Source organism: Dromaius novaehollandiae, chromosome 4 (genome assembly GCF_036370855.1).
Source record: "Dromaius novaehollandiae isolate bDroNov1 chromosome 4, bDroNov1.hap1, whole genome shotgun sequence".
Lineage (NCBI taxonomy): Eukaryota > Metazoa > Chordata > Aves > Casuariiformes > Dromaiidae > Dromaius > Dromaius novaehollandiae.
This window is the reverse complement of record NC_088101.1, coordinates 73682105-73706216: the sequence shown is the minus strand read 5'-3', so window position 1 is coordinate 73706216 and position 24112 is coordinate 73682105. Positions and strand designations below refer to the sequence as shown.

Genomic DNA, 24112 nt, shown 5'->3' with positions numbered 1-24112 from the left:
GGATTTTGGCAGGCTGAATAAATAACAAATTCCTAGTTCCCACAACATACCTATATTTTTCACTGAAGTTAATAAGATTTCCTTCTAGTGCACAAAAAGTTCTCCTTCTAGTATACCCCTAGGTTATCCTCATATTATTCCTGTAGCACAGAGAGAGAGTACTTTAGAAATTTATATAAGGAGGTGAAATTAGTCCAATTTAGATATAGTAAACATTATAAACAGCAATCAGTCTTTTTCTCATACGCGCTCACCCACTATTTCGACATGTAGCTGTAAATATGGTTGAAAGCAACCAGAAATACGGTGACCCAGGGTTATATTCTCCCCTCAGAGCAAATGTAACTCCTGTTAATGGGAAGTGTGTAGCATACAGAGAAAAAGCTGTGTCCCACAGCATCCATTTGAAGAAATGTTGTTGCTATCAAAGAAAATGAATGGTTCTTACGTTTCCCAGGCTAGTACAGCAGTGTTAAATAAGTATTAGTAACCACTGGAACACTGTGAAACATTACCAAATGTCTCAGGAATGACTGGGTAAACAGTTAAAAAATCCTCAACCAGGGATATGTCAGGTCATATAGCTGCAGCAGGATTACAAGTTAATATAGAAACACTTATTTGCAACTTAGCATTGTTAATCTTAACATTGTTAAACAAAGGGGATTATTTTGTGGTTCATGGAAAAGATGGCAGTATTCTGTATTAAATTATATTTTTTCTTCTGATTCTTTTGTCTGGTGTTCAAAGAACTCAAATCTATCATTCAGATATGTATAGAGAGTCTTATACGGTAGAGTTTCCAAGATTTGAGGGCTCTCATGGATTTGCTAAAATGTCCTTTTTCAGGAGGAAGTTTTAAGAAAGAGGGTGAAAGAACACTAACAGACTTCAGGCATTAAAGGCCTTGGAGTTTTTACACTCCTAAAAGTAAAATGTAAAGAACATTTTGTCTGTAACTTTACACAGTCCCTTTTCCAGGTCAGCAATTTGATATGTGTTTGAGTGCCTTCTGAATAAGGTGGCTTCTCTGTATCATGGGCTTCAGTTGCTCATTCCTCTTAAACTCAGGGAATGAAAGTCTGCAACATGCTGCATAGCATCATTCCCGTGGTTTTGGCTATCACCTTCCTATTTGTTATTTTAGGAGATGCTTTCAGAGAGCTTGAGGGAGTTTTGAAACCTGTTCTTCAGTTATGCACATAATCATGTCTGCTCCTGATGGTGGGGACATGGGGAAAATAATTATCAACCACTTATGCGAGACATGAGCCAGATTCAGTGGGTGATTTTTGGCTGAGTACCTAGTTAGCTAGCGGCATGGTTGGCCCTGCACCTTACCTCCCGCAGAACACAATAACATTTCATCTCGCCCATGACCAACACCGTCACACAATGATCTTTTCCGACACAACATATGATATTGTCCTGTCTGGGTGGCATCCATCCACCTCAGCACTGGCAGCTGACCGCTTTGGTAGCTCCTCCGTACTCGGCGTGGTAAGACACCGGGAGGGCTCTGCTTTCTGTCCTGCTCGGGTATCCTCCTCCCGCGTGCTCACACCCCGCGTTCGGGCGCCCATGTGAGCGCAGCTCCATACCCGAGAGCTACCTTGCGTTAGTGCTGGCTCGCTGCTGCGCTAAGGCAAACACAAGCTCTGACCAAAAGCTGGATTATGTCCAGGCAGCTCTGAAATGTTTACTCCTAACAGATGTTGAAATTTAGCAGAAAAGAAAAGAAGGAAAATTCAGGCCTAAGAAATTTGCTTGATGAAAGTGAATTGCCCTGTAGGCCTGTCGATGAACACAAATTGTCCTCTTGCTTGGAAAGATCATAATGAACAGATCTATTGGTTAAAAAGAAAATTAAAGGTAGAGTAGTTTTGTTAGGTTGTAAACTTTGTTGTTTGCTAGAGATGTTTCTCATTGAAAATAAAGTGCAAATTTAAGTTGTAATAATAACGTGACCAAGATAATTTATTGGTAAATTTGACAACAATGTTTTGTATAGCCAATAAGAATTGTAGTTTAGTTTATTACTTAATGAGATTAAGAAATACTTAGAAATCACATTTGCAAGAATGAAGCGAGAAAGGCTTTTAAAAAAAGAAGTTCATCAGAGCTTTTTCTAAGGTGAGGTTTCTGGACACTATTAGACTGCGGATACATAAACAGTGTTTTCACTTTAACAGTTAACACTTGTTTACTCATGTGTAAGCCTGTGACACCCCTGTCGTACTTTTAACAAGACAGGTCAGTGAGCAGCCTAGCAAAAATAATGGATGCTACCTGGATGCTATTTTATCTCTATGTGAGCTGACAGTCGGCAGGACACAGGCTGAATGAAGAGGTGAGTGTCTGCACGTAGTGATGTACAAATACCCTTACATGATTCATTTCTGCATCCTGAAGAAACAAGTCTGAGGACACCACAGACCATATCTCATGCAAAGTATTATCATAAACACATGTACACTCCTCAAGTTGCACCTGAAAGCCATGGGATTAAAAAGATCTCCAAACTTCAAGATTTTAACACAAATACTAATTTCTGATTGACTTCTATCTATTTTAGTGGGTAATTTCATGTTAACCTCAATAGTCATTGGTTAGGGTCCTTGTTTTTCTATTAGGAGGTGTCATTATGTCCCATAATACTAATCTGCCCGAGATTTGACACAGAACTTGCAGTTGCCTACGGCATATTCCCTCCATATTCCCTCCATATTCCGTGGCTCCTCTCTGCGGTCGGAGGAGCACTCCCACAGCCAGCCGTGCTCCCCATGTGGCAGCATCCACTACAGCCTACTGAATCAAATAACTTCATTACCAAGAAAAATTTGAACACATGGTAATATTCTAGCATATTTTCAAAAACATTCTTTGGTCCTTTTCCAAGCATCAGCCTGTCTTTCTTTCCTCTCTCTGAACCTCTACTTTTCTTTTCTTTGCTCATTATTTTGGAAAACCTTTCCTGTAGGCAAGAGTCAGGAACTGAAACTCCAGTACATCAAAAAAAGATGACGACTCCAGCATTTAACATCAGCTGTGCGCTTAAGTATGGCATAAAGCTGCAGCATGCGGTTATCAGGTTCAGGTGAGGGCTGATGCAAGCAAGCCAGGCTGCACGCCGCTAGATGGGGATCTGGCACCGAGAGAAAATAAGGTAGTGGGGCATAGTCGATAGATGAAATGACTCAAGGAAAGACACTATGGCACATACCTTTGCATCATGCTGTCAAAGCAGCAATGAATGTTAAACTTCCTTTGTGCACCTATAATTCTCATAATTATCTTTTATGTCTGGATAGTGTTAGAGCTAAAATAAAGTAACCTGTCCTTCCTTGGGTCATAAATCTCTGTCCATAGTACTAAAAGGAACTGCTTTAGCTAGTTATTTTTAACTAGAAGGGCCAGGCCAATAACAATAAATAGTTGCAAATTATTCTAAATTGCAATTCAGATTCAGAGCTGGGTATCATTACTGTAGGTAATTACTGCAATTGGTATGGCTTGTGTGCCATAAACAATCACAAATATCAGATAATTTGATCTGCAACATTTTCTTTGATGAATGCAGCTGGACAATATTTCCATTGATAATTTCTGTCCTTGGTTTCATTCTCTGCCCTGACAATCTGAGAACCAACTAATCCCTAAAGCAACTATTCTTTTTCTCAGACCAGTACACGTTTTACTTTTGATGAAGACTGGCTCAAGCACAGTTACCTCTGCTGAATGCCCAGGGCAAAAATAATCTTTTAACATATCTTGAAAGTTAACATATATGTAGGAGTCTTCTGATTGACCGCGCTTGCAAAAATAAAAACTCACTGGGTTCAATTGTTGTTTTGCCAACACAGGGATCGCTGGAGCAAACATCTGGCTTCCAGGAAGTATCCATTGGGACTTTTAAGCAGACCTGAGCATAGCGCAGAGCCATGCTGTTCCTGAGCAAGCTGAATGACCCTGGACTGACGGCTTTGCCCAGACTGATCACGTTCTGGGGCTGCTCCGTATGAGGCTGCCAAGGTCTCATCTCTTCCTCCCTTTTCATACGCGGGCCCTTATCGCTGCTGATTTTTGTCACGTGGCTGCACATGGTTCCAACCCTCCGCAGTTGCTGAACAATTTGGGGCATTTCCCTTGAATTATTGGACCATATGCATTCTGTCCTCCATGTTCTCTCCTTGGATCTGCAGCATGTCAACTAGAAGAACAGGAGTCCTAAAGGCGCTGGAGGTGGTGCTGGGTGCCCAGCATAGAGGGCATATTTCTGCTTAGACTCTCCTTACGCATGTTGGATAAGGAGACACCAATAGGCTGGCAAAGCTAGCCACACTACAGGGTGAAATGCCTGTGCTCAGCATGCAGACTGGCATTCAGAATTCAGAATAAATAGCTATTGCTATCTCAGGGATGGTCATTTTCCTCTGTCAACACCACTGCCTTCTGTTGGCAGGCTGACATCTTCATCGCTACTTTTTCTGCATTCTGTAACAGCACTGACAGTCATTAGGATTATAATAATAGATATTTAAGAAAGAACTTTCTAAACTCTGTGGCTGATACTCTGCTGTTTGAATGAAGATGAATGAAACCTGTTGATTCCATAAAAAAACATTTTATTGTATGTCATACTGCAGGCGAACGAAAAGCAGAACTAAGAACAAACAGTAATTTACTGATGTTTATCTCAATGTGACGAAGTTGCTCATTCTTGAGACTAGCTGTTTAAAATTTGAAACAGGAATCCTTCTCCAAAGTGAATCATGAAATACAAAATCTAATCCTGATTCTATATGACCCTTAAAAAGTACAGATCTACTCTATCAATTCTGACTGTTGAGACACTTGTAAAATCAGCTTGATTGTAGTCTTCCGGATTGTAGTATCCCCCGGTGACAGTGAAGTAGCTGAGATTTTGGGGTCCTGCTTCCTCATCCTGTTCCTTTCTATCCAACTGCTGCCTTTTTGGAGGAAGAAAGACCAGTGACAGGTTATTCATCCAACCCTCTGAGGTGTTGTCTGTGTTCCTTGAGAGGCTGAGACCATGCTGCTGTCTCCCCCCTACCCCCAAATCCTCCCCGACTAGGGTGATCTGGCCCCTAAGGAAGCTTTTTGTCTCCTCTGTGCTGCCAGATCAAGTGGCTGCCGGAGGGTTGAAGATTGACCACTCTGAGTGCAATTTCGGCAGAGCAGGAGATGAAATGTCCACTTCTGCTCAGGCCAATGGCCGCTCGTGTTTCTGCATGTGTTTCCATGTTACCAGCCCAGTCGGGGCCAGCTGGACAGTCCTGATCTCCCCAAAGGTGCTATTTTCACTGACACCAAGGGGAAAAAGGGGGAAACACAAGTGTCTTTGCCCTGGTTTTATGGCTCAGAAGAGAAGGACAAAAGTAAGCATACACGGAGTGACTGTTCTTAGTCTTCCAAGGTCCCTATTTCTAGCAAGTTTAAAAGTCAAGTCTTCAGAACAGGGCCATCTTCACTACAGAAATTATTGTTTGTTTGCTTCCATATTACCCATTAAGGACTTGGCTTTACTACTTATTTTGTGGAAGACAATCTCATATTAAGTTAATGAACAGGGTAAAAATACTAAGAGAAGTGACATAGGTTGCAGGTGTTTCAATAAAAAAAAAATCAGCTGAAACATCCTATAATTTACACATTCAATTTAATATTGATAGATCCTGTTAATAAACTGAGAAATCAGGAAGTTTAAAAGAAATTTATTTTCAAATTACTCCATATGGTAAAGTTTTTACTCCATTGAAGCCAGAGACAAAATTACATTGACTTCTTCGGGAATTAAGCCAACCTGATTTTCACTGGCAGTCTGGTAATATAGTTGATAAAAGGCAATGTAAAAATCTTGGAATGTTCAACTCTACAAAATTAAAATAACTTTTTTTGTCTTGATAATTATCTCAGGACAGATGTTCACCTGGGATGTGGCCACGCACGTGTGCACACAGAATACAAATACTATGCCCCAAAAGTACCATTGTATAAAAGTTTTTTTAATACTCTTTTTCTCCTTATCTTGCTTCAAAATCTCACTAATTTCTAGTAGTTTTTCATCATGTGAGTTTATTGTCTTATCTGCACCTACTTTAACCCATGAAAAATACTGATACTAGTTTTGTAGTATATCAATATGAATATTCAAAAATACAAGATAATATTTCATAAGACAAAAGTCACAAAATGAACTAAGACAGTCTACTGGGAAATTATATATTTATGAAAATGATACTTCTCTTGCTTTTGGTTTTGACTGTCATTCATCTGTCATCTTTTATCATTGGTTTAAGTTAAGACAGGCTCTGTTTGAATAATAATAAGAAGAAGAAAATTTGTGGGAATCTTTTCTGGTTAGATCAGTTCCTTCATGATTTCATCCACAGAGAGATCAGCAACTTTTGGTAGGAGACATATCTTGCTCATTACAGAATTAGAAAAAAATTAGATATCAGGAGGATTGTTCATTCATTTTATTGTGCTGTTAATTAACACTATTTATAGGAGTCCTAAGTCAAGAAAAACGTAAATAGATCCTTAAGGCCAGAAGGAATAACTTTAATCATCTAAAATTACTTTTCTCACAGCATTTTGAATATTGTTTGGTAATGTCTCAATCAAGACAGACCTGGTGGGTGAGCTAAGGCACATACTTTAAGAATGCATTGAACATTGAATTTAAGACTTTAAATGATGGCAATCTATTACAACCCTAAATCAAATGTTTCAGTCATTAATTATGCTCAGTGTTAAAAACCTGCACCTTATCTATGGCCTGATTCCTTATAGATTCAGTTTCTTGCCGCTGCTGTTTCCATCACCTTTCCTGAAAGATTAAAAAGTCACCTACTGTCAGGAAACTTTTCCCTCTGTAGGACATTCCCAGCTGTTCCAGAGTCAGCTTCGAACCCACCGGTGTCCTCTGCTCTGCTCTGCTAGGACACCTGAGCTTCCAAAGTCTGTCCCTGAAAGAAGACCGCATTTCCCAGGCAAATTATTCCTGTAACTCTTTTCTGCCATTTTCCAATAGTTTTTTTATTATTATTTGAAACACGAGCAGCAGAACCAGACCTAGTCTGAAAGGATTTTTCACTTGTACTGAATAGATTGATAATACCAGTTCTCTCCTCTTCCTTCTTTCCTCGGTGTTTTCATGTTTCTATATATACACATGTGCCTTTGTCTATCCCTGTGCAGGAAAGCATTTCAGCTGCAGTAAGCGAAACTGATGGAGCTTAAACATACGTTCAACAGTGCTACTAAATATAGCTCGACTTGACCATACATCTAAACTTAAGAACATGCCCAGCTACTTTGCTAAATTGGGTTCAGAGGTCTAATGCACACTGGCAACCAGCTACCTTTCACTACCTCTTCTTTCCTGTTTTAGAGCCTAACTTTAACGAGAGATTTTTGGCAGGATGGTTTTGCAGCCTAAACCTCAGCCATATATTGGTTTCTATATATTTTAACTTCCTTTTGGCGTTACTTATTTTTTATCTCTTCACATTGAGTATCTCTTAGATTCTAGAATGGGTGAATTATTGAGTTTCATCTATTTTTAAATAAATATATTTCTACAGAACAGTGGGTATGTGTTTTCAAATGGAAGCAGGCCATGTTGCAATGAAGAGTAAGAGAGCTAATAAAACATACATTTCCAGAATCAGGAATCATGCAAAGATTTTTTCCCTCACAACCTTTGCAATAATAGTTAAATTCCATTACTTCCAATCTGCCAGCTGTGCGAGGGAAGTGCAGTTTTAACAGATGAATAAAAAAAGGAAAAGTGAGACAATGCTCTGAAGGAAAAGCAAAAATGTCTTACAAAGATGACTGCAGGTTGAAACAAACCTCGCCTAAATTGCTAAGCAAGTGACAGCTGTGACTTTAATGGAGTGTTCTTAAAATGAGACTTACATGCAAGCTACCAATAACCTATAAATGTTAATGGTTTTTATCCCAGGCTCAGAAAATGTTGATGGTGATGGGTGCAATATTATAACATACCATGAAGTACCATCACACAGTAGCTGCTCTAGCCTGGTGCTGCTAGGAATGATCTGCTTGGAAGTGCTGCAGCCAAGCGGTTGCTCCCATTTCTCACTGCTGCTTCATGGCTTATCAACTCACTGCAGTCTCTTATATTAGCTTGGTGTTTTTGATCTCACACGCCACCACGTCACAAACCAGTATTTTTTTCTACCACCACTGAAAATATTCCTGAACTCCTAGTAAATTCCTGCTACTTGAAAGAAAGTTTTGAGAGTGCGCAGAACGCTGGATCAACATTCGAGCCTGTACCTTCAGTGCTCCTACATGTACAGCTGCATCTTTGGCTGATAAAACTTCCCTCGGCTCAGTAAGAGGTCTCTTTCCATAAGTATCTACAGGGAAAAACTTCAGTTGACCCCAGCTCAGACTCAAGACCATTTGCTAAACATGAAATAGGTGAGAGATTATACTATTTCTTTGAAGAACGAGTTACACAGGAGTCAGACACATCCAAATGCAAAACTTAGCCATTAAATTCGATATTTTGGAAACTCCTCTCGCCTTTGGGCCAATCTATTACAGACAGTAACACAGAAAGGGCATAGTAAAATTTCATCCTTTGGATCTCTGACAAATGAACTCAGACAATTTTTGTTTCAATAGGTTAAGATGCCTCCCCCAGCCATATGTGCCTCCTCATGCCCGACATCACCATACAGACAGCAGCTGGCAAAATATAATGTATGCCTGCACCGCCACTGCCGCAATTCACAGCTTAGCTTAAAAAGCCAGTGATGATTTATACCAAGCACCAGTCCATGTACTGGTGCTGTTGAGTTGAGGGCATGGCTATGTTATTTTTAGGCTACTATCATTGTCATCATCATTATTATTATGCATACCTACACATATGTTTGTTTAAATAAATAATGCATACCGACTGCATACTAAATGTATGCATATATATATCATGTCATACACCTAATTCGTGTCAGTGCATTTGCCTGTATATACACACCTCTACATTGTTGAAGCAACGCATATAAGCTAAAGAAGCAAATCAGGTCATTGCTATTTTTACACGAAACGTCCACATTTCTGGACCAGCGGATTCAACAAGCATGTGCATGAGTACTGGCAGAATTTGGTCCTTCACTTATATAAATTGTAGGAGGCATTACTTAAGAAAGCAGAGTTTGTGCAACAACACATTGCCTCAGCATCACTATTTTAGTCACGCTGTTTAGAAGTCAGCACTGACAAAAGCTAAATTCCCCTTCTGATATTAAATATAAATCTGTTTAAATGTGCAAGAGTAGTGCCAATTTCTTAAGCATGACCTGGAGTGATATTCTAGTTTTTCTTGTGAGAATTTTAGGAAATTGCCTAAAAGGCTGCAGATTTTATTTTGTTGACTCTGTACTCAGTAACTCTAAAACTTACGCTTTGTGTCACTTCAGATACATTAGGGTATAGTAAGTCTTGTCCTTCTCTGCCTAGAGAAGGAGCTGGAGGGCTCCTCAAGAGGGGCTTCCTCAGCCTTTCTAGTGCCAAAACAAGTTGCTGAACCAAGGACAGGCTTGATTTCTATCAGTGGTTTTAAAAATAGACAGGATTTGGAAAAACGAAACCTGTAATAGTTTGAATAAAAATCACTAAGCCTTCATCTTTAAAACACAGGCATGCTATGAGTGCACAGCGAGTCCAACAGCACAGCGTTCACACCTGTACCGCTGGGTCGCAAGTGCATTTTTCTAGCAGTGCTAGAGCCCTGCCGAGGAGCCTGATTCACCCCACAGATGAGCCGAAACAGGGAGAGGGGCGGCTTTCGCCTGCCGCGTTTCTTGGCCGGACCAGGTCTCGGCTCCGCAGACGTCCCCGGACCCTCGGGAGCGAACCGCGGTCTCGGCGCCGCTTCCTCCCCTGAAGACACCACCCGGCTCCGCTCCCCCCGCCGCAACTTTCGGGCTCATTAATTCCGCGGCGAGAAGCGGAGCGGCTCCCGCCCCGCCGGGCGCGGAAAGCCCGCTCTCGGCGCACCCTCCCCGCGCGGCCCCGAAGACTCAGGTTACCGGGGCGGGGGCGACGGGGGGTCCCCCCGACGGGCGCCCTCCCCGCCGCGCACGGCCGCCTGCTTGGGACCGCTACGAAAATCGCCGAAATCACCACGAAACGGGGCAGTTTCGGGCGCGGAGGAGAGGGGCGCTGCGGGGGCCGCGGCGCGGCGGGACCCCCCCGTGGGCTCCCCGGAGCGCGCTCGGCGGGCGCGGGCGGGCGGGCGGCGCCGCCACGCCGCGCCGCGGGGCGCGCTGAGCCGCGGAGCCGGGGACGCGGAGCGGGGACGGAGCAGGGGCCGCCGGACGGCAACCGCGAGGCGCGGGGCGCGCAGAGCCGCGGCGTCTGAGCGAGGGGCGCGCTGAGCCGCGGAGCGCGAGCGGCTGGGGGGCGCGCTGAGCCGCGGAGCTGGGACCCCGAGCAGCGGGGCGCGCAGAGCCGGGGGCGCGGGGCCCGGGCGGCGGGGCGCGCAGAGCCGCGGAGCGGGGACCCCGAGCAGGTGGGCGCGCAGAGCCGGGGGCGCGGGGCCCGGGCGGCGGGGCGCGCAGAGCCGCGGAGCTGGGACCCCGAGCAGGTGGGCGCGCAGAGCCGGGGGCGCGGGGCCCGGGCGGCGGGGCGCGCAGAGCCGCGGAGCGGGGGCGCTGAGCGGCGGGGCGCGCTGAGCGGCGCGGCGCGGCGCGGGGCGCGGGCGGCGGCGGGGCGGCGGGCAGGGGTGGCGGCGGGGCGGGGGGGCGGCGGCCCCATGGGGCCGGGCGGCGGGGCGGCGCTGGCTGCTCGTCGCGCCCCGGCCGCCGCCGCCGCCCCGCCGCCGGGAGCCGCCGGGAGCCGCCAGCCATGGCGCGGGGCGGCCCCAGCCTGCTGCCGCCGGCGGCGGGGCCCCCCGGCGGGGCGCGGGGGCCGGCGGGCGCCCCCGGGGCGGCGCAGGTGGCGGCGGGCAGCCTGCTGGCCCTGCTCATCCTCTGGACGCTCTTCGGCAACGTGCTGGTGTGCGCGGCCATCGTCCGCTACCGGCACCTGAGGACCAAGGTCACCAACATCTTCATCGTGTCCCTGGCCGTCTCGGACCTGCTGGTGGCTCTGCTAGTGATGCCCTGGAAAGCAGTGGCCGAAGTGGCCGGGTACTGGCCCTTCGGGGCTTTCTGCAACGTCTGGGTGGCCTTCGATATCATGTGCTCCACGGCCTCCATCCTGAACCTCTGTGTGATTAGTGTGGACAGGTACTGGGCTATTTCCAGCCCTTTCCGATATGAGAGGAAGATGACCCAAAGGTTGGCTCTGGTGATGATCAGCGTGGCGTGGGCTCTGTCTGTGCTCATCTCTTTTATCCCCGTCCAGCTCAACTGGCACAAAGGTGGGGATGTTGCTGCTGCTGGGGATATTGGAGGTGGGTCTGACTGGGCAGCAGTGGGTGCTGTCACCACCTGGGCAGAAGACATGAGCACCACATGGGTGGCATTAGTGGCAATGAGCCCCTCTGATGGGACCTCTGGCAGCAATGATACGCTTGCTGGACCATCGGAGAGCTGTGACTCCAGCCTCAACAGGACTTACGCTATTTCTTCCTCCCTCATCAGTTTTTATATCCCAGTGGCTATCATGATAGTTACCTACACTCGGATCTACCGCATTGCCCAGGTGCAGATTCGTCGGATCTCGTCCCTGGAGAGGGCAGCTGAGCATGCACAGAGCTGCCGGAGCAACCACATTGACTGCCACCATCACACCAGCCTCAAGTCCTCCATCAGGAAAGAGACCAAGGTGTTGAAGACTCTCTCTGTCATCATGGGAGTCTTTGTCTGCTGCTGGCTGCCGTTCTTTATCTTGAACTGCATGGTTCCCTTCTGCGAGAGCCCCCCCAGCGACCCCCATGCTGGCCTTCCCTGCGTCAGTGAGACCACCTTTAATATCTTCGTCTGGTTTGGTTGGGCCAACTCCTCTCTCAACCCCATCATCTATGCCTTCAATGCTGACTTTAGGAAGGTCTTCTCCAACCTCCTGGGATGCAGCCAGTTTTGCTCTAGTACTCCAGTGGAGACTGTTAATATAAGCAACGAGCTTATCTCTTACAACCAGGACACCCTTTTCCATAAGGAAATAGTGACTGCTTATGTCAACATGATCCCAAATGTGGTTGATTGTGAGGAAAATCGTGAGGACCCTTTTGATAGGATGTCCCAGATCTCCCCTGGCCATGAGATTGCCACTGACTCTGTGTGCGAGCTGGACTGCGAGGGGGAGATTTCACTAGGCAAAATAACACCTTTCACTTCAAATGGTTTACATTAAATTGCATCCTGTCCTGGTCAAATGTTCTTGGATTGCACAACAAAATATTAGCACTGAATGGAAAAACCTGCTTGATTTTATGCTATAGTTCAGTCAGTCACTTCGTGCTCAACTTCCTTGTACGTGTAGCACTTTGCAGGATTTAGACACTGTCATACAGAGAGCTGCTAGAACAAACTTAATTCAGCACTTCCCCAGACTAGGAGATCTCATTGATTAGCTATGGAGAGATATTGTGGTTTGATTACAATCAGTTGATGTTCATAACATGTTTGCAAATGAAAGGTGCCATTATTAGTGCTAAGTGTTATGACTCTTAAAAACAGGGACAGAGATTGAAGCTGTCATAGACATTAAACAAAAAAATTCTCCTAGGCTGTTCATTTGTTCAGATTTTATGGGTTCTCTCTCTCTTTTTTTTTTAAGATAGGAGTAGCGAGGTGGTGATTTGGATGATTATTTAAATGCGTGTTTCTGCCAAAACAGTTTATGTGAAACAGTTTATGTTCTCCTAGGCAGTTTTGTTGCCTACAATATCCTTGCCATGTTCCCACAACTGAATAAATAAAAGTTACATTGATCAAGGGGTTATTATCTTTCATTTATCACCCTGAAAGGTTTACAAGTACTCAAACTTTAACATGTTTGTTTGAATGGTTAGAATGACTAACTACTAAACCCTATTATTTTAAAAGCAAAATAGTCCATATAGAAAAAAAATTGGGGGATAAAAGCAAGGCTCAGAGGAGTGATTGACTTTAATGAGCTTTTTTATATGGCTCTACCTACAGCTAGATTTATGCCTATTTTTCTCTTCTTAGTATAATTGATGCTATCACTATTTGTGGTTTCCTCTTTGCAGCTATATCGAGCGCACATACTTAAAAGTTATTAAAACTTCACTTAATTCTATACAGGAACTTGCTTTTAAAGACACTATTAATGAGAAAAAGTTGTTGATAGAATTAAAAGCTGAATGTTTCTAAAAATAATTGCTTTTGAAAGTGATGTTCATAGTTAGTAGCTCCCGGTGTAGACTCAATACATTAGAGAACTTGCTCAAACCAAGAGAAGAGAAAATGCCGTTGATGTACTTTATGTAGATATTTCCTTTCTTTACTGGAAATTAACTACACTTTTTTAAATGCCACATATATTCAGACAGCTTAGATTCTACAAAACATTTTAAAGCAGGCTTTAAAAAGTTGTAAAAGCATATTTTAAACTTCATTTCTATTGAAACATTTAAATCAAATAGAATATATCATTTAAAAATGTGTGCACGCTTTCAGCTCAGAAATTGGGAGTGATATTATTTCCCAGACAAATGATCAAAGGCAGTAAAACCAATACCGATATTTATTTCGACTTTGGGCGAGGTTCCCTCTGAATAAAATTGGAATATGTTTGCCTTTTAAAAGTACCCATGGCATGAGCTGAGTAGATTTAAGTCTAACTGGGGCGGTCCTGACCGATTCCCTGCCAGGGCCTGGGGGCACTAGTGGGCCTCATTGGCTCTGGCCAACCTCTGCTGGGGCCTCCCCCAGACCCCCTGCCTGGGTCCTGGAGCTGCCTACGTGGCATATGGGGAAGAGCAGGCGTCCCAGCGGCCAGCCTTCTCCGCTGGAAGTTGCGTAAACAGGCGCTACCGCGCAAGCCGTACATTCAGGATCGAATCGAACCTTTTTGGAAGTCAAGCCCCTAACGCTGGCCAGCAAAGGGTCACCTTGTCTCCAGGTGGGACTCGGGGCGGAAGAGGCATGGGAGGCGTGTGGCCAAGATGCCTTTGCAGTTGCGTCTGCTGCGATCAGGGCTTGTCTGCGAGCAATATTTTGTGTGTGTGGTATTTGACATTAATTGGCTACGTAGTTGTTTTGGATTACATTCTTGATTGCCTCTTTGTCGTTTAAGGTTGAAATCTGTCTGAGTATTTTCATTCCCTGTTGATGTCAAATCTCAATTTAATAGCCCTTTTAACAGCTGTTCTCAGAAAAGTATACTGTGATTGTGGTTTAGGAAAGCTTGAAAAACAGAAATCCCTTGCCAATAATCGTATTCAACCTACACATCTAGGGTGAACATGCTGCTGTTTCTCTACTGAAGCAATCAAATGTTGTTTTAGTTACTTAACCGTACTCCCAGCCCTTCTGGTTAGGTAATAATCAGCCAGAATAAAATCATTTTCCCAAATAAAAATGAAAGGAGCCTTCTGTGGGTAGAAATCAACATGATGCAGTGATAAAATACCCTAACCAGAACTTAGATTTTTGCATCTTTTAGTTACTACTCAATTTTTGAGGGTAGCATAACATGTTAAAATTTCTGGATCTGTGTAAGAAGCCTAAGGTATTCAGATGCAAGTGGTGCCTGGTTCTGATTCCAGCTCCCAGGGCATCCTCTGTATTTTATCCAGTATTATCCATAAATCAGAAACAGTCCAGGGAAATGGGGAACGGAAAACAGATCTTCTCTTCCTGAGCGCCTGCAAGCCAATAGGCTGGGCAATGCTGCTGCTCCGTGTGTTACACTCTGGTCCAGTGTCATTTTTTGCTCCATCCTGGGTATTGGAACAGTTTCGGTCGTAACGGCGAAGAGTGTCCTTCTACCAGCCGTTCCTCTTCAGAAGAGTCCCTACGCTGGTGCTGTGAGCTCTCCCTGGAGATGGAAGCTGCGAGCTGGGATGTCCCCAGGATGAATGGGACCTGGGACTGGCTGTCCCGCACGCAGGTGAACGCTCTGAGCACCAGGCTCTACCGAAGAAGTGCTTTCAGTGTAGGAAGATTTGCAACTCCTTTTTCTCTCCCCAAAGAATAGGTTCGGTACCCTGAATTGCAAGTGTGCAGCCCGAATGAGGAACCAAAGACCCTTCCCTGAGAGTTTCCTGCTATTTAGTCCTAGAAGGCTGCCTTTGCAGTGTGGCTTTCGGATCCTGTTCTAAGGCAACCACCTCTCTGCACAGATGGTCGCCAGCTAGATATGGGCAAGAAGATGCGACTGCATTCACCTGTTAGGTGCTTTTCTCTTTGTTGAGTCTTCAGCCACCTAAGTTTCTGAAATAATTTGGTGGGCTAACTTTGGGATGCAAGCAGAAGAAATATCCATTGGTGGGTTTATATGGTAACGACTTTGCACAGTATGTTAAAAACATTCAGTCCTGTCTTAAATCAAGTCTGAAGGAATCCAATTTTTACCTTGACTTCCAAATTAGGGAGCATAACTAGGACAATACAGGAAACTGTTCAAATTACCACTTTCCATTAGTAATTTTTAATTTGTGACTTCAGTGAGTAAAAGCTTTCTGATGGTGGCTGTACAATGTAATCTGTCTCCCTGGAACATGTGTTTGTCAGGGGCTTCCCTCCTTGAAGCCCAAGAGTATCAGAAAGGAAGCATTTCTTCTTTGAAAGACAGACAGAAATTACTCTTTTTGCTAGAAGGCCATATTGACCTCAAGGATCTGAAAGAAAAGCCTTTTCTTGACTTGTAACATAGAGACAATTTGGTGCTTTCAATGTGTCTTATTTACTTACCATGGGCAGAACTAGAGTATTCAGAATTAGCAAGAAAAAATTTCTAAGGAAATGTGTATCTTGCCTTCAACTATAAAAGGGCAGACCATTTTGATGAGAACATCCCTCAAAAAGGATTGTTTTAATCAGTTTCTATCAGATGAAACTGCTGCCCTACTTTTTTTAAATGGTTTCCCTTTTAAGCACTAATGCCTTTGCCTATTCATAGTGCAGAATTCACTGGAACAGCAAGTAGGTTTTAATAATCATCCTCTGCTTGTGGTGTCGCTTGGGAACTCATCTGTCCAAATGATTTTGTACCTCCCATCAACATGTTTATTTCCATGAAAGTCACCTTACTCCGGTCATGCATTTTACTCCCTAATTAAGCATAATCACTTATTGCTAGCTCAGGTTTTTGGGGTATTTTTTTTGTCCTTTGCACTTTAATAATTTGAATATACAGTGCTGTTTGGCTTTGAGTCATCATTACTTAGTAATTCTAGTTCTGAGTGATGGCTGACCTTCAAGATCCCTGATTATTTTCAGTTTCTATTTTGTATTATTGTTTATAAATCTTACCTTGCACTACTTGTCACCTCTGAGCCAGTCAAATCTTCTGTTATGGCTTATTCTAAAGTACTGGATAACTTCGTACTGAAGGAGGGTCAGTAGATTAGTAGTCTATATGTTTTGTGTTTGAGTTAATTCATGACAGTGGAGTTCATTTCAATGAAAGAACAGACTATATGAAGGTATCTTTGTTAATTTTGAAGAAGTCAGAATGCAGAGGATATAAAAGTATAGTATTTTATGTAAAATGCTGCAAACACCATAAAGACTCTTTTGATATTCAACTCCCCCAAAGAGCTTTTAATTAAGAGCTTTAATTTAAGAGCTTTTTTTAACACTTAACAAATGTTTATGGTTTTTTACCCCCAAGCCAAGGAAATACAGATGACTTTCTCAGAGATGAGCAAAAATAGAATGCTTTTCAAAAGGAAAAGAATTATTGCATTTTTTTCCCTGAAGTTTGGTACTTTTTCTGTTTGCTTTCACTGTGTTTTTCACTTTTGCCAGCCACATCTGGTGTGTCTCTGCAGGAGGGGCTCCCTACTGAGAACTCTTATATTTTTGTAACACATAACAAAAAAAGACTGCAAAATTAGGAGGGCATGTGATAGAAATAAAACTAAGCACAATCTTATGCCATTTAGAAGTTGATCGGGTATGAACTCAGCATTCAGGAGACAGGACTGGAGGCACTACGCGCAGCATGCGTCAGACTGGAGGTGTAAGGGGAGGCAGGTCCTACTGCCGTTCACATGTGCCAAAATCGCTGCTCTTGGCCATGAGGGGATTTTAGTCATTGCCCTTTCACAGTAGCCACAGTATACACCTATGCTGATGTTAATAATTATGCAAAGATTTTTCTTTCTTCTGTGGCCATCTTCCCTACCATTTAATTAGATTTATCAGATATTCAGAATGATTCAGTGCCTATTTAAATCAGTAGAAGACCTCAGGGATTGGTGTGGGCTTGGGTCATACAGCAATGAAATTATCTGTCCTGGCTTCTTATGAATACTGCTATTGGTATCCTCTGCTAGGGGATGATGGGATTTTAAAGTCGGCATGCTGAACAAAACATTTGGCTAGGTGATGGGCAGAAATAGTTCTTTTTTTCAGGTTTGCTTATTTTTTTCAAACTTTGGAAACTTTTCAAACATAGAGCAGTTCCTCTAGGATCATGTCTCAGATCAGCAAAACCTGGCTTAATTTTTAGTTCCCTGGTAACAATATACTACACTATGCTCTTATGAATAAAATTACGCCTCTGTAAATTTAAGCCAATGTTTTCAAAGACAGAGCTGCATTTTCAGTCTAAAAGCACCTATGTACACAAAAATACCTATAAATGAAGGCTGCTTTCATTATCAGTGGGGCACCAAATGTGCATCTTTCTTCATCCCTTTGTTTACTGCAGCAGCGTAAAGACTGCAGTGAGCAATAACGGCATTAGGGGAGTGAAGACTAGAAATACAAATAATATTATCATCTGAAGCAAATGATGGATTGTTTCTTTCAGCAAGCCTGCTGGTTCTTCCAGGATAGCTTAGTGCGATAGAAATTTTACAAGACTATTTTATCTTGTTATGTGTCTAAATTCCTTCTTAATTGTGACTGGAAATAACTTTCCATAAGCTTTATCATGGACAGATAACTTTGAGGAGGATAAACATTTTTATGGACTTAAATCATTTCTATTGCATAGAGTATATATTTATATCATGCTCATGTTTGTGAGGTTTGCAAAATACAGCAATGACAAAAAAGAAGTTAAAAATTCCAGTCCATGAAAACTTTTCCTCTTATGAATTATTCCCTGCCATTACCAACAAATATTTGTTTGTATCTCGTACTGCACTCTCACGACTACCAGAGCAGACCAGCATGCTCTGAAGGTCCTACTAGTAATCTGACAATTCCCATTAGGAGGAAGGCTTGAAAAGTAAGGAAAGAAAAGGCCAGCACCAGGTACAGACAGGTTCGGAAACAAACTTTCAGCAGCTGCTCCGACCATTGTTTACAATATAAAAGCTGAGTAACACTTTCCTTTTTCCAGGTTATGCTCTAAAATAAGTGGTCGCAATTGAGAGCCAGCCAGCATTGGTTAAAAATACTCAGAGACGTCTTCTTGGCTGAGGCCTTCAGAGAACAGGGGGGCCTTGGAGGACCGAGGCCGAGAGGCCTGTGAGGTTCAGGTGCTTCTGGGCTAGTAGCTGAACTGACATTGCTACAACAGCTGCTTGGGATCTCGTATCTGAATTTTATGTACACCCTCGTGTAGGTGCCTAATATTGACCAAAAGAGATCCCAAATTCTTAATATTTTTACTGGAGCTGCCGAGGGGCACTGGGAAAACACCGTCTACTAGTTTTAGAGCAGAGGTGAGCCGGGGTGGAAGGAAGTCTGAATTTGGTTGCTGCCTGGGACCTTGGAGAAGTCTAGTCTGCAGCTAGTCTGCTGCCGTTTTGAAAATGCACCTTTTTGTCCCACAAGTAAAATATTAACAAGGAAGTTCAGAGTGCCCTCTTTTAACCTTTGATCTCATTTTTTCCAGTCCGAAAGCTTTTTAGTGAGATTAAAAACCCACATTTCTTGCCTTCAGCCTTGACCTTTTGCTTCCTCTGTTAAGTTCATATAATTAGTCTCCTTCGGTGAACAGAAGCTCCTGACATAGAGTTAGCAGCTTGCGTACCTCATCATCACCATATCTGGAATTCCCTCAAGCTACATTTAAATTACATTATGTCTCCAGCCCAAAGGGAATCTTTTCGATCATTTCTTTTTTCAAGTGACAACATTTTCCTCCTCAACACAAGATATTTCACCAGAAACATAATTTAGAGGACAAGAGTAAGCACACTTTTTAAAGAGCTCTTAGGGATTTTGCTTGATTATAGAAGATGAGATTGGAAATGTATTATGCGCAGAGATAAATGGTGATTTTGTTATGGGTTTAATTTTTGGCTCTTTATAGGAATAAAGGTTGTATGTTTTTATGGTGAACAGTGTATACATTTGATTTTATACACATACATATATTCATTGCATATATATACAAATATATTTCACCGCATTTCTATGGTAATGAAATACGTTTCTCTCTCTCTATATAAAATATATATTCTCAAATATGAAATGTGTAAAATCATCCAGAAGGAAGCAAGTCAGATCTCAAAATTCTACTGTTATTCTTTCATCACAATCGTCAAATACAAGCACACAGTCTTCCTAAATGTTCAAAAGGTATTTTGACAGTTTAGAGTTGAAAATCTATGAAAATCCAAATTTGAATTATGCAGTGAAGGGGAACATACAAAATTCTTTCTCCCAACTATTTTACACTCAAAAGCATTTTTAGCAGAATTTGCTGATTGATCTTAATCTATAAGCATTTTGAGACTCAGAGCAAGAAGAGGAGATAATTTAGAAGCACCTCTTGGATGTTTCGGAACAACTAGTGTTAAACTACTGTCTTTCAGATTCAGTGGAACAAAGGTGCAACCTTCTTGACTGAGTGCAGAATTTCTGCTTCATCAGAAGACAATATAGATTAGCATAACCTTTTAAAACATCCAATTTTGTTAGGTAATGTAATATCTGAATTTTAAATGGCATCTCAGGCAAAAGCATTTTCTGTATTAACCAATTCCTACTTTGATAATTCAAATAATGACTTTCTCTAAAAATAGTATTTGCGAGGGGTCACAGTTTCATACTCCAAATAGAGTCGAAAAGTGCAAGTTAGAGGACTAGCTCCACAGCGCTTAACAAAGTAGGCAAAACTGAGTTTCCTGGCAATCGTCTGATAAGAAGGAAGAAAAGAGGCAGGTTGGAGGTGGCGCGGGATTTTAGGAAGGAATGAGAGAATTCAGCCAAGGGTCCAGGCCATGGAAGGCAGGAACCTAGAAATTTGGTGGTGGTTGCAGAAGGCAAGGGGCCAGGAAGAATTGATATGATGCCAGCTGATGAGGCAGGGTGGGAAGGGAAGAGAGGTTTTTGGAGAGAGTGGGCAAAAAGGGGCTAGAAGGGGTGAGGACGTGGTCTGGGGGGGTGAACATCCATAAGGGCTCATTGGGCTCTGGGAAGTCACAGGGAGATCTGAGAGCAGACAGCTTGCCCATCCCTTAGCACTCACTTTCCTCTCATGATTCACAGGCTCCTGTTTGATACAATCCCTAACTACCTGTTCTGATTAACTTCAATATTGCCACTTCATTTTCTCATTAAACAGGTACAACTCAAGTGTTAATGTAGTGAGCAGCGGATAAACAACTGTCATCTTTCTTTCATCATATTAATGGAAAATTACTTCCATGGCAACATGCTACATCATCCAGCAAGGAATACTAGCCAAGGAGTGGAGGGGGAAGGCAGCTTTGAGATCAGCTTTCTGCTATGCCGGATAATGCTGATTTTGCTGTGTGATGTTAGGGCATTTTAGAGGCTTGTTCTAATTCCACTTGAGTTGCTTGAAACAGGTCTGTCTTCCAGAGCACTTCCAAACTTTACATTAGACAATCTATAACCACGAATTTTCTTAGAGGCTGTGTGACACTGAAATCAATTAACTATAGTTAAGTCAAATGATCAAATCCACAGCAACACTTGTTGATATTTCTCCTTTATTGCAGAAGTGTACTGGCACTGGTAAACTTATTTTGTCATGTGCAACTTTTCTGCAACATGAACCAGTTATTTGCATGGCCCGAGTCAGGGAGTCAAAGTCAGAAGGCTTTAAACATGGATTTTCTAAAAGTTCCTAAAGAAAATGCAGACCAAAGCGTTAGAGACATTTAGGCACCTAATCCCATTTGAAATCACTGGCAGAATGGCCCTTGGTACATCACTACTACGATTTCTGTTATCTGTGCAAACAGCATATTGAACATATCCAAGCTCTGCTGCTATATGCTGAGTGCATGTATTCACGGTGAAAAGCAGATCTGTGGTAAGTGACTTGTGACATCACATAACACAGTTGGCTTGAGATCAGATCTGCCAATTTGCATGTATAAAGGATGTGGGGCTTTTTGCTTCTTCATGATAAATACTAGATTTAGCAATATTTTTCAAATGCAAAGTTACCACATTTTATTATTTGTTTGCCTAATGAGTATAGATACTTCTGTACAGTAATGGAACTGCTGGAAATGAGCTTTAGAGACAGAAAATAACTGTAAAATTTAAACATTTTGTGAGGCACCATTTGGATGAGAAGTGACAGTACCTCTTGCTTGATTGTGTTCACTGTGTTAGCAGATAGCCCTACATCAAGTAAAGCCGAAAATCGTGTCTTACCTGCACTCCCTCTGGATCCCCACGCTATGCAGTCTTGGCCTAACGGTGCCCCAGATTTGCGGAAGGGAGACGGTGCCCTGCCCACCCTGCGGCTCTGCCGCTCTCCTTGGGGAGGAACGCATTGGCTCAAATCCCTGGAGCCTGCCAAAGCCGAATCTTGCTGTTTTAGGCAGGTTCTCTAAACACTAGATTATGATACACATTGCAAGTACTGTCCATACATGACGTTTCTGAGTTGAGCTAAATGGCAGGCACTGAGTGTGCTTATCAGCAAGTGACAGCGATGCAGGGACATCTGGTCTCCAGGTGCCACCACCCTGTAGCTGGTGAGTAGGTGTCTCAGCAAAGGCTGTGGCCAATTAGGTATATGTGGTGGCTCAGTTTAGCCACCTGGAGACAGTTTTGCCTTAAAAATCAGGTGCCTCGGGAAGTGGGGTTTTCCAAGAGTGTTGTCCTTAGCATAAGCACCTAAATTCCATCAAAATAAAAATTTAGGTGTACACCTTCTAGGTTCTAGATGTATTTACTCATGCATGCCTGTATATGATGCAAATGAATCTGGACCCCAGCTGGACAGGCTTTGAAATGCAGCATATGCCCAAATAAAGCTGTGTAAACAGAACGACTTTGCAAGCCCAGATTAGCTGGTGGGGTGCGAACTCACTCCCCTTCTCACTTGTTGGCACTGCCTGGTTCAGCATGTGTGTTGGGTTGCACGGCAGGGAGAAACTCCAGCGACACGGCAGCGTTAGCTCGTTGCTCAGCATGAGCTGGAGCATAGTGCCAGCCCCCACGTACCTCTGCATCCGTCCATAAGCGGGGGCTATGGCAACACCCCGGAGTGGGGCTTTGCAGCACTGGGACCAATCAATGTAAAATTAGGGCAATCCTGTGTGATGTGACCCCCCCAAACAGCTTGAGCTGGCTGGAGAACTGCTTGGGTTACATCTCTGCCTGTGTGCAGGTTTAGGCAGCCGCAGAGAGGCTTAAAGACACCTTTAATTTCCTTTCTCTTGCCTGGGAGCTTTGTTTAATGTCTCAGAGACACAGTCCACTTTCTATGGCTTTTTAAAAAGAGGTTGCATAGGATGTTTCAATAATACTCTGCTTCAGTGCCTTGTGTATAAAAGCAAATGTGATGAATTCAGTGATGGCAGCAATGCAGGCTTACTAACTTTAGTCAACTAGGATGGTTCATTCAGCAGTGAAGATAATTTAAAAGAGATGACCTTGCCATTATAAAATTGACTTTTTTGTTGTCACTCCTCTGCTTCTGCATTCTCTTGTATATTAGCTGGAGCAGGAGAGAAAATTGTCCAGTACAGGAAAAAAGGTTATTTTCTATTTGATTAGAAAAGCTGTACTGCTCTAAAAAGGTCTGCTAGTCTCCTGAGAGAGCTTCTCATCAATAACTGGAGGAAACTCACTTCCCTGATCTTTCCTCCAGCTGAGATCCATATCTTCTTCTTTTGGTGTCCATTTCTTGTTTCGGAGGCTACTTCTTCCTTTTGGGGACCACTCCTCTCAGCACCAGCTCTTCTTTTCAGGACTCTAAGTCCCTGCTTTTCCCAATATAAATAGTCTATATGCAGAAGCATGTTGCATCCTAATCAGCGGTTCTGTCCCATGCCACTTTTGCTTAGACCAGGTTTTATCAAAGGTTACAACCATCCCCTACCAGTTTCAGCTAGAAAGTAGCAAGCTTCTGCTTGAGAGTTCAAAAGTTCAATTTCAGATTGCCCTGCCAGTCATCTGCTGCTTCTTAGTATTCACATTTTAAGCTACTTTTTAGCCTATGACAGAGCTAGAAAGAATTATGTGCTAGAAATTTTTGCCACCACAACTTCTCTTTTCTTTTTCTGCATGAAGGAAGTCCAAACTCCACGGAGACTCTTTTCTGTATGAAAGACTGTCAGTGACTTTCAGAGCATGTGAACATATCTCTGTGGTTCTGTGGATTCTTCCTCTTAGACAAATTGTGGTGGTCTGAGCCTAAACTGCAACTTACTTAACTTCTAGCTTACTCACCAATGACTGGCCTGTGACTGAAGAGAAGTTTGCATCATTCAGGGTGTGCATTGACTTTACTTCTGTTCCAGTATTGGAGTAGGACTGCCTCCCTTTAATAATCTGCTCTCCTTGGAGAAGAGAGATGCCCATTTCACCATATCCTTGCATTTTTGTCTTTGAGATCTCCTTTTGTTGCTTGTGTCCAGTTACAAAGTTCCTGCTAGTCTTAACTATTCAGTAAAGCAGCTGGCTATGCTGGAGTCAGTAGGATCTGCACCAGCCTTGGCTGACAGCAGTTTGGATTGACATCTTAGCTACTGAGGGTCTGAACAGTGGGAATGCAGTCTTCCCATGCTCCTTCT

General features: G+C 43.2%; 1 protein-coding gene across 1 annotated transcript; it reads left to right on the top strand.

Annotated features, from left to right (window-relative positions):
• Positions 1 to 10911: 10911 nt before the first annotated feature.
• On the top strand, positions 10912 to 12943 carry DRD5 (dopamine receptor D5). The gene has a single exon (XM_026121898.2). It carries the CDS (start codon positions 10912 to 10914, stop codon positions 12361 to 12363), a length of 1452 nt encoding a protein of 483 aa, XP_025977683.2. The 3' UTR covers positions 12364 to 12943.
• Positions 12944 to 24112: the final 11169 nt, after the last annotated feature.

What these genes read in the sequence shown, in the direction of transcription:
- DRD5 (XM_026121898.2), top strand. Translation starts at nt 10,912, where the DNA reads ATGGCGCGGGGCGGCCCCAGCCTGCTGCCGCCGGCGGCGGGGCCCCCC.